Here is an 11558-nt window from a genome sequence, read left to right as displayed (position 1 = left end):
AAGCCAAAGTATGTTCAGGATGGAACATCACAGGAAAGATCCAGGGATATGCTCACAAAGGCAAGGTTGATTTTTACAGAAGATTACATTTGGAGCCAATTATCAATATGAGTTCTTTTCAATTGATTATTTACTTGTTTAGGTACTTACTTTTGCAATGACTTATTTGCATCTATGATAACAATAAATATTTGACATGGAAAGCCAAAATATTGAAAGCAATTCAATGGTATAGTTTCAAAACTATTTTATCCCATCAAGCCTTAAGTGAAAATGAATGGACACTGCAATTTTGTGAAGAATATGAGTTTCAAAATGACTTTCAAAATACAAACAATTTTTCTATGGTCATATAAATATTATTTATTTTCTCTTAATTGTGCTGAAATTGGCCCGTTTCAAGCCATGTTTCATGTAGTTAGTGATAACAATGATTAATAGACATGTATCATTCCTGTATACAGTGCATCAGAAGGGACAGTACACACCATCTTTCATTCCCACCATTCTTTGTGAAGAGGAATCCAAATGTTCTTTGGCCTGATCGAGTTCTTATGGGTAAGTTAAAGTAAAACCAATTTATCTCACTGATTTCTGAGGTGTATTTTTTATGCCCCCGAGAGTGAAAAAAATTAAAATCGCACTGTCCTTTCCTGTGTCTAGCTCAACTTCTCGTTTACAGTTATGTTCAAAGCTATCTGAAAGTGAGATTTCTATATTTGATTTGACAAAATCAAAGATGGTTGCTAACTTTATTGAATCACTCCTATGCATTTATATTCCTTGATGAGCATTGTCTCTTGTGAGGATAGTAACTGGCTTACTGCTATCCTAAGAATGCTTATCATTTATGTAAAGTACTTGTATGTTTTTCTCTTAAGTTTGCTTGTAAACTTTTGAAAAAAAATCTGCATGATAAACTAGGCACACTCTTTCTCCCGAATAAGATTTATCACAATTGGTACAATTGTTTTTATATACCAAATGTATGAAAAAATGTTTAAATCTATGGTTTTCATGTATAAAGTACCAAGTTTAATTAACAGAAAGGTGCAGAAATCACAGTATTTCAATGAGACCATAGTAGATCACAGTTAATCTTTAGCACTCACCATAAATGCATTATTTAGAAAGAAGATAAAGATTTATCACTTAGACTTTATTTTTGTTTATACATGCGTTTGTATTGATTTTGAATAAGAGTGTTACTTTAAACATTAAAATATATAGTAGTAACAGAATTAATCTCCATAGAATTTGAACTTAAATGGCTTGCATTAATTCAATCTTTCTTTTTTCATTTTTTGATGAATTGATCAGATTGTTGGATCAAAGAAGACAAAAATAAAAACCTAAAATTCTGATACAAACAATAATTGCACTCAGATGTAGTGCAAATCAACTGTTATTGACTGACCAACATATTTGCAAAATAGTACTGGTATATTGCCCTCAGTATACGATCAATGTATACAAGAGGATGTTTTCCGATGGGATTTAGATGCATTTGTAAAAACGTGGGAAATACAAGGGATTATGAATGAGATTCATACCACACAAAATTGAAAATGGTTTTACAGTAGGTGAAAATTATAACCTGTCAAAGCTGATAATATATTTGATTATTACTGGTAGCAAAAATGTTACAAGTAAACCACATGTATCTATTTAACAGCTAGAGTAGATGTGTCAAGCTAATTCAAATATTTTGTAATGATGTGTAATGTGCACTTAATTTTATTTTAAACTTTGTTGCATAAAGAAGAAAAGGAAAAAAAAGTTAATGACTGTTCTCAGCTTAAAGTCAAGAAGAGGTACTAGTATATAACACTGGCTGATCTTTAGGGGATGGGGTATAACTGGAGTTGCTTGAAATATAGCATATATTTTATCATTCTCGTACACTAGTGATAATGCAATGTTTAACATTGTCTTAGATTTATAATTATCAATCCTCTGATGAAAAAGAAGGTATTTCATTAAACAACAGTTAAGTACTTTGTATTTTTTCACAAGCAACAAGAAAAATCCCACCTGTTGTCTGATTGACAGAGTATTTTTATTCCATACATTTGTTTATTTCATTAATTGACAATGAGACTCTAACCAATGTGTCCAAATATTGCCAAATTAACTTTGTCTGCTTACAAACTTGAGGATTTCTTATCAAATCCTTAAGTTTCAGGTTGCCTTGTTTATGTGCTTTATATGGATAAATATATGTTGGAAGATCTTTAAAGATAAACCTAATGTTTATCATAAAACTATGGTATTATATCTGGTCCAAATAGTGAGATAAAAAAAGAGTGTATAAACCAATGTTTTATATGAATGCATATTCTATCTGACAAGTATTGTTTCTCTGCAGGTGCCTTGAGCCATCCTAGGAGGCATCCCAAGTAACAACATTAAGAACGTATAAATGTTTGAACTGTGCAGACTTCTTGTTGTGAGAAAAAAAGGTACACATACATGTAATAACTTACAAATATTTTTCAATTAGAATTGTGTTTATCATTTTTGTCTTTTGAAGAGAACCTTTCATCAAAAGTAATAGAGGAACATTGGATAGTATACTGTCATAACTGCATATAATAATAACTGAAGTTAATATTAATTCATTCCACCTTCTGCCAAGTGGCTATGATGTGCTAAGCAGACTAAAAAATTTCAGCCTGCAGCCAATGAGATAGAAATGGAGAGAAGGGCAATAGCAGCTTGCACACGTCAAGGATCTGCAGCGCATGAAACCCCTTAAACTGAAGATGATGGTGGGTCCCTGATGCAATGTAAATTATATGGAATGTTTTGTATATAACCAGTTATTCAATCATCATCAGTGCTGTACACAGAGTATTAAGTATATAACATTTCGATTTCTGTATCTTTCTTTTTCTGATTTATATGAACCCGAGCCGATTTCATTGAAGTAGAAGTTACTTATAATTGCAACCTCCTTAAATGTATCGTATATTAGTTTAAAAACAAAAGTACAGGTCACAGCCTTTTCCCACATGCCTGAAAAATGTGTTGTTTACCAAATGATATGCATTGCGTGATTCTGGGCCTTGCAAAAGAATTACCGGTACTACAAATGAAATAATCATGTTTTTTCTATGTATATAAATTTCTTCCAAACTTCTTTCTTTTAAAGGATTGTCATAGGCACACAATTTTTTGAATGATTTATGTCCCATTACTTTTCTCATGTTTTCAATGCAACTACATACTTCAACCCTACATAATTTGACTACATTCATTGTAAGAAAGAACACTGGATTAAAAATTCAAAATGTATGAACACTACTTTCTTAATTTCTTTTTCATAAAGAACATGAAGAATCTGTGGTAGGAAAACAAGTAGTATTATAAACTTGTTGTAATGTTGATATGATAATTCTGTATGTCATTTCATTGATGTGTTCAATCATTTACTTACAAAAGGAAAATTTTTTTTATTCAAAATGCCTTATACATGGCGCCGCTTGTAAACATGTATCTTGAACAAAAATGTGCGATGCACCTTTTGCATTGATATTGGGTGTGCTCCAAACAAGAACTGAAACAGGAATGTAGGGCATAGTTTTATTTTATTACATGGCATATGTGTTCAGTACATAATCTAGTCAAAATCTGATTACAATTTTTGTAATACAGTTAACTTCAGAAAGAACAAATATTATGTGCCCATTTTTCATGATGAATTCTACAAATGTGCAGATTAATGAAATTTGGACAGTCTCTCATATATATGCTTATTTATAGTATTTGTTTTTGCTGTCATGCTTATACTTTAAAAGCAATGAAATTATGTTTTTTTTTAAAATCATTAATGGGAAAAAACATAAATATACAAGAAGAATTAATTTCAATTAATTTTCTGAATCAGTTCCTGAAGCCTAGAGATGTCAGCACTCGCAGTCAGCCGCTTTATCATCCATTGCTCCATTAACCTCATCCACCTGGTCAACACAATTCAAACATACCAGGTAATGGTAAATTTAGAAATGGGCTGAATTGACCATTTGAACATGTTGCGTCATTTAATTTGAATAACAAACGTTACAGCAATTAAACCCAAAGAATAATATGTTTATTAACTGGATATTTAATTCCTAACAAGTTTAACATGTTAAACAACCATGAGCTTGTGCAATACATTAAATGTTGACTGAACATTACAAATCATATAATTTAATTATTCAACTAATGGACTGGTTTATTGTTTAGTCATTTAGTCTTATGCGATGGTAGTGTGTACGTAGTATGTGCCTCCGTGCGTCTGTAAACAATTCCTCTTTAACATGATACAGCCTTCAGTTTTGATTGTATCTTGATGAAACTTGTACAGTATTTACATATCCATAAGAGCTCAGTTCCTTTTGAAAACCAGCCAGATCCGCCCATGCATGCCTAGATTATGGGCCTTGATAGTATAAAAAATCAGTGTGTCAGTAAGCAGTTGCTCGTTAACATGATACAGCCTTCAGTTTTGATTGTATCTCGATGGAACTTGAACAGTATCTACATATCCATAAGAGCTTGGTTCCTTTTGAAAACCAGCCAGATCCGCCCATGCATGCCTAGATTATGGGCCTTGATAGTAAAAAAATCAGTGTGTCAGTAAGCAGTTGCTGGTTAACAAGACACAGTCTTCAGTTTTGATTGTATCTTGATGAAACTTGTACAGTATTTTGATATCCATTAGAGCTTGGTTCCTTTCAAAAAACCTTGAAATGATAAGATTATGGGCCTTTATGAAAAAATGAGTATTCAGAATCCATAAGGGGTTGGTTCTTTTCGAAAACAGTGATGTTGACCACACAAACCCAGCCAGTAGAACATAGGCCTCTAGTTTATTATAAGTGCATGTTTGTCTTCATAGCATCATTATATATTTCTTTATTACATGAAGCTAATTTGTATGTGAAGCTTTGATTTTATGCACTCTTTTCAGATACAGACTCAGTTAAAACAGATATGGGTGCAAGTCATGACACTTTTACAGGTAATGTTTATTAGACATTCAGTATTTATATATATATATATATATTTAAAAAAGATGTCAATTGTAAAAGGATAGTATAATGTAGATGGATTAGATGCAATGAAGATGACAGAAGTCAAAATCATCTTTATAATAATTTGATATTATTTGTACTATTATTTAATTGCCATAATGATGAAATACATAAAACTGAAAATGGAAATAATTTCTATGAAGGTCTTCTTTCTATTTCCAATAGATTAAAGATGTCCGAGATTCACGATGAATGCTGTTTGAAGAAGAATGAACAGAATCACATTTTAATTTAATCTCACTGCCAATGTGGACTTAAAGAGGACGGGCTCTGTTATGACAACTGTATTTTTAAGTAACAGAGATAAGGGTGTTATTGGAATCATTTCAATAAAATATGGGAGTACCGGTACATACCAGTTTGATATCTTGATTAGACTGGGACTTAAACTTAAACAAAAACGATAGATATTGGACCTCTCTAATACACATTATAAACATCTCATGTCTTAAGTCAATAACAAAGCTGTAATAAGGCGATATTTAGTGTAATTAACACTTAGGGCTATTCTCCTAAAACATATAACCACCGGGTTTGGCAGATTTTTAATAATATATGGTTGGGCTTTTTTGCTAATTTGCACCCCAAAAGGCACATTTGCTTTTGTATGGGGTTGGCATAAAAACTTAATAAATGCCTTCCCTCCAGTGGTTATATTTTTAAATGGACAAAATATCAAACTGGTATGTACCTTATCAACATTTTTAGCTGGACTATTTGAATAATAAGGAGGGTTATACCACTCGCCTCAGCATCTGCTTTGGCTTTAGCGTCCGGTTAAAGTTTAAGACCAAGTTGGGATTTTCACTCATAGGGATTTTCACTCATAACTGCAAAACCCTTCATTAAAGTCACTTAATACTCCATACAGTTGTTCAGGGTCATTACATAATGAGGTTAATACTTCAATAGCCTTCATTCAATGGACTTAATACCTTGCACAATTAATGATGAACATCTTACAATAAGGTGACATAACTCCATTTTAACTAAATACAAATTATTGCCCTTTTTTCATTTTTATTTCTTATGTCAGGCACATTTATATATTCTTAACAGGGTTTTTGAAAGCTAATTGTTTGGGCGGGCTGGTGGAAGGGTCTTCAAAGTCACCTTATGTGTAAAATAATTTTAGCTAGGTTTGACATATAGTGACCAAACTTCGTATGTAGGAAGCCTTTATGAAGACCTTTCAGTGTAGGTTGTCAAGTATGGGTGGTATTTTTTTATGTTCAGAGGAAATTTAAAATAACTTGCCATATGTATTTGACACATAAAGGCAAGATCAACTTTTCATGTACTGGCCTTGTTCGTAGGTCAATGTCACATTCGGGGGCATTCGTCACATACTGTGACAGCTCTTGTTTATTGTGTTTTGGGTTATGATCTAGGTCAAAGTCAGTATTGCTGAAAAGTACAATTTTAGTTTGTACTGAATAAGTAAGGGGTGACAATGTGTGACCAAACTTGGTATATATGACAAGTTAATGGAGAGCTTTCATTCGAATGCCTTGGGCCCCTTAGGGTCAATGTCACTGTTACTAAAAAAATATTACTTTTTGGTACTGAATACCATAAGTTATGGTTGATATACTGTGACCAAACTTGATATATAGGAAGAGTTTATTGAGAACTTTCATGAGATTGTGTTTTGGGCGCATAGGATCTAGGTCACTGTTATAAAAATAGAAGACAGCAGTTGAAACTGAACTTCTTCTGCCAATCCTTAACAAAACAATTATTGTCACATCACGATTCTTGTTTACTTTTTAAATTGATTTTTCTATTGCTTTTGACAAGCACATATTACATCATAATGTAAGAAGATACATTGTTAAAAAAAAAACAGAAAATGTTAATTTGAATAAGAGTGTCACTTCTTTTAAATTTGTAGCTGTTTACTTACCATGAATTTATCTTTAAATACAACTTGTACTTTTTATGTGTAGGGTACGAGTTGGACCATATTGAGAGATTGTTTTAAATAGCATATGCTAAAACATACTGTGACTGTTGTTGCTGCCTTTTAATTTTATGAAAAGTATTGCTTTATTATTTTTTTAAATTCCATATTCTTAAGCTCCTAATTCTTGTCAGGTAATTTTTAAATCAAATTAATTGTTAAAGTGACACTCTTATTCAAAATCAATGCATACATATGTATAACAAACATATGTTTTGAGTGATAAACCTTTAACTACTTACTAAATAATGCATTTATGGAACATATTTATTACTGGTAGCAAGTTTGTAACCCTGTATTTAATAACAGAAAACGCAAAAATATTTAATGATTGATGAATGCTAAAAGATTTACTGTGATCTACTTTAATAGTCTCATAAGGTAGATACACCATGTTTTATGCACATTTCTTTCAAATCAAAATCGGTATCCTTCATGAGAATCATTGCTTTCAACATTCATTTATTCTTTTCACAATATTAAAACAATAGTATTAGTAGTGGTAAACCTTTTTGGGAGTAAGAGTGCATCTTTAAAAAATGTGTTTAATGTGGATATATTATGATCTATGTGTCTTTGCATGTATGCACTTGCTAGTATTGCCTAAGAATTTGACCTCTGATATTCATCAACCTAAATATTAATGACAAAAAACGTTGGCTACCTTCTGGGTATAAGTCAATCAGGATATATAAAAATATAGCAAAATATGGAAATGTTTCAGGTTGTTTAACCCTTGTCCCTACCAAAGGTAGACAAGAAACAGACATGCTTTAAATGTTTTTATCAATGAATGTATTTAAGTTTAGTTATGTAAATGCTCATTAAATTTTATTAAAATTGTTGCATTGCCCATCTGAAACAGCTTAACAGGCTTTCAAAAAGAACACCAGCACAGGAATCTCAGATTGACATAAGTTTTTTTTGCACTATTACCTATATTTATTAAATAATTATGTTATAATATATATTTTAAGTACAAAACAAACATAACAGAGACCTTCAATACATTGCGCCTTGGTAACTTCACATTATGCTGCACTGAGGTAACATCTGGAACTTCAGCTGCTGGCTGTAAGAATAAAACAAATGTTCCTTTTGCGGTCATAATATGAAGTTCAGTTCATCTGTTTTATGAAGTCACTATAATTAAGAATAACCTTTGTTATCTCCTCTGAATAGAGGCATTTTCAAAATAAAAAGAACAGTGGTACAAAATAGGAATTAAGGCAAAAAACACACAACATATTTGATTCTTCCATGCTAAGGTTAAAACACTTGACATTGACCACTTTTGCCTTAGTAAATAAGTGTTAATTTACTTTCGACACAAAATAGATAAAATATATATTAGCACAAGCCCCATTCCTGCACTGGTAAAATGTGTTTTGGCTTCCTCAATTTCTGGGTTTTATACTGCAGGGCTTGTTAAAAAAATCAAATGCCAAGCATTTATACATGAATTCGGGCTTGTTCATCCGAAAGACTAACTTGATGACTGACCAAATGTTACGAATATCAAATTAGAAAAGGTTCATAATTGTTTGAATTACCTGTTAATGGTAACTTATGAATGAACATCCTATATCTACCAACCAACACAAGCATCTTATCAGAGAATTCAATGCTTTTGATAAATTATAACTATTCATCTAGCAAATGACATCCATTTAGAGCAAGTGTTGTATTTACCAAACGGACTATTTCCGAGTACAGAGGCTGCTTGCTGGCCTGGACATTCTGGTCACTGACTGGTTCAACAGCAGCTGCCAGGCTTTGAAAATAGTCAGAGCTAAAAATAAGGCACCAGGAAAATATTGTTTTTAATATCTCAGACGTAGGGAGTTAGGAACACCATATGAACTATAATTAAATGGACATCCTTCTTTTAACTGACTAACATATTACAAACCGAACAAGAGTCATACTTAACCTTGCATCATACAACAAGCAATTAAGTGAGACAGTATCGAACAATGCCAACATTTAATATAATTCTTATCATTGTAAAATATTTCATGTTAATTCATCAACACGACATGTTCATCTTATACCCTTAAACAACACTGAGGTAATGACAATATTCGGATATTTTACACAGGCAAAAAACTAATTAACTCAGCTGAATTGTAATATATTTGAAACAAATACCACTGGTCAAAGCTTGATGCATCAATCTCTGCTGAATGTGGTTGGCGTATGTCTTCATTCCAATGTACATCCTGCTGATAGGCTATTTCACTCCAGGAATACACATCCTCCTCAATCACCTGACTACAATGTCTACCACCAACACGACTCAGATGAAGTCCATCACGACCCAACACATCAGCACATTCCTTAATTGTATATAAAAACAGAATGCATGGTTTAACAAACTTTTCAATCATTGGAATATTAAGTCTTCATCTTTGCTATCTTCAATATAGTATCTTGTTAACGGAGATACAGAAACAAAAATAATGATATTGCTCATATACTGTTTTTGAAAAAGTTGGTGAATATTATATAAATATTGCATGCCTTCCAGTGTGACAGTACATATTGTTAACATGAGGGAAATACTGTTACCGAGGAGAAGCCGAGGGTAACAGTATTTACCCGAATGTTGACAATATGTACTGTCACACTGGAAGCCATGCAATATTTATTTTATTATACCGAACACAGTTACATTTATATACATGATATATAAGATTTTTACAATAACACAACTTTCAAGTTTAATCAATTTATTCTGTAATATTGTTTGTTTACTTTAGCTGTCATTTTGTTGCAAATGTTGTTTAGAAATAAGGCAAACACCGCTTGTAACCAGATTCACAATACATTTTAATAAGCGCTTACCACCTCAGACTTGGGAAACCAAAAAATGCCTATTTTAAGACGTGCGTGCTATGTGACAGTATCATGTCAACCGGTCAAAACGATACTGTCAGTGTGTGACAGTACGAAATTGCCCATGATGGGAATATGAGAAATTAACATGGGCAGGTCACGTGACTTATAATAATGATATATGTATACCAATGAAATAAACAATATCATTATGACAACCCATATCCACAAAGGCATAAAAATGCATTACAGTTACATATTTCTACCTGTCTATATAAATAAGGATCATCTTAAATTTGCCAAATATCTACAACTTTTATTTCTGTATTGCATAAACTTATTTTGTTGATTTATACCTGAGCTCCATATCCAAGGAATCTGATGTATGGGATGGCCTCTGAAATGTCCATTAGCATGGTGTTAGCATTCTGGATCCATCTGTTGAAGACTCTCGCTAATGTTGAAGATACTCGTCTGTCATTCTTTTTTCGTGGCAGAATAGAACATAAAACAATCTCAGTTTCCGGACTCGTCTCGTGGATACTATCACATACCTCAGTGACTCTCCTTTGAAATAAACATACATTATTAGACTATTAATAAAGCCAAGGCAAACAAGTAGTGACTTCTTCAAATAAAGCATTATAAAGTCGTAATAACACTTTGTCATAACTTTCTTGAATCAGGCATATTTCATAACATTAAAACTTGAGGAAAAGGAGATTAAATAAAATTTCATAAATTGTTTTGTTACTTAGTAGACAAAATGTGTGTCATTGAAATAGAGTACGCCAAAGGGAGTTTTTAAAAACTGGTACCTTGACGAAGCTTATTGAAAAGACTGCTTCGTACGTAATAGAATCAAACATATTTAATGTGTACCTATAAAACACATCCTCTCTGGCTTGAACATCATTGGAGCCAAGATGAATATAGACACATGGGTAAAACTCCTTCTTCAATGAAAGCTGCAGAACTGCCACAAATCCCTTCTTATCATTCACAAACTTGGCTCCTACAATTGAGGTAAACTGAACAATGGTAGCTTTTGTTTTTATGTTTTCTTTAACCACGACCCCCCCCCCCCCGGGTCCAGAATACCGGTGACTTTGACTCTCGGTCCAGCAAATCCCGGGTTTAACCCCAGCCAGCCCTGTGGGGACAAACTGCTAACCCTAACCCCGGTAAGGACCATTTCTTGGGGGGGGGGGCGTGGTTACAATTGACTGATGTATTAATAATATTATTTTGGTATTGGATGGTTCAAATCAATCAAGAAACATTTGATTCAATAATTAATATGGAATGGAATATGCAGTACCATATCTTGTGATATGATTGGCGCATGGAATTTAATTGGTATTAAATAAAAAAACATTTTTCCTTTTCTTTTCACATAATACACTGTTTAAAAAGTGGTCGTGTGGAGTTCTTGTTTGTCCATATACGTAAAAAATTTATTCAGTTTAGCTTGACTGATATGTGGGATGTTTAAACAGGAAAAGTGAAAAGAAAGAAGGTCTTTAACTAGAAACTTAAGAAAAACATTTTGTATACACCAATCATTTTAACAAGTACTTTGAGCTAACAGGGACCTTTAGATGAAATGGCTGAGAAACAAGGCAATATATGACATTTTTACTTCTAGCAATATATTGGCCTACATGTATCTGTAC

At 32.5% G+C, this 11558-nt stretch overlaps 1 protein-coding gene and 1 long non-coding RNA gene across 2 annotated transcripts; one reads left to right on the top strand and one right to left on the bottom strand.

Annotated features, from left to right (window-relative positions):
• The first annotated feature begins 458 nt into the window (after positions 1–458).
• Positions 459–6257, top strand: LOC128242074 (uncharacterized). The gene is made up of 6 exons (XR_008262536.1): positions 459–558; positions 2369–2462; positions 2675–2771; positions 3890–3989; positions 4958–5008; positions 5247–6257. It is a non-coding gene; the product is annotated as an uncharacterized LOC128242074 (long non-coding RNA).
• Positions 6258–7704: 1447 nt separating this feature from the next.
• Positions 7705–10871, bottom strand: LOC128244006 (uncharacterized). Its single transcript, XM_052962022.1, has 6 exons — positions 10765–10871; positions 10239–10449; positions 9196–9383; positions 8737–8818; positions 8025–8116; positions 7705–7711 (listed from the first exon to the last, which is right to left on the bottom strand). The coding sequence occupies exons 2-6, from the start codon at positions 10296–10298 to the stop codon at positions 7705–7707; spliced, it is 429 nt and encodes a 142-aa protein (XP_052817982.1). The 5' UTR covers positions 10299–10449; positions 10765–10871.
• Positions 10872–11558: the final 687 nt, after the last annotated feature.

Source organism: Mya arenaria, chromosome 8, assembly GCF_026914265.1.
Source record: "Mya arenaria isolate MELC-2E11 chromosome 8, ASM2691426v1".
Taxonomy (NCBI): domain Eukaryota; kingdom Metazoa; phylum Mollusca; class Bivalvia; order Myida; family Myidae; genus Mya; species Mya arenaria.
This window is presented reverse-complemented; position numbering and strand designations above follow the sequence as displayed.

Excerpts from the sequence above, each read along its gene's own strand:
- LOC128244006 (XM_052962022.1), bottom strand. The coding sequence starts at position 10,298 with ATGCTAATGGACATTTCAGAGGCCATCCCATACATCAGATTCCTTGGA. Across the intron at positions 9,384-10,238 it reads TCCTTGGATATGGAGCTCAG|GAATGTGCTGATGTGTTGGG; the intron begins GTATAAATCAAC and ends TATACAATTAAG. Across the intron at positions 8,819-9,195 it reads GCATCAAGCTTTGACCAGTG|CCTGGCAGCTGCTGTTGAAC; the intron begins GTATTTGTTTCA and ends CTATTTTCAAAG.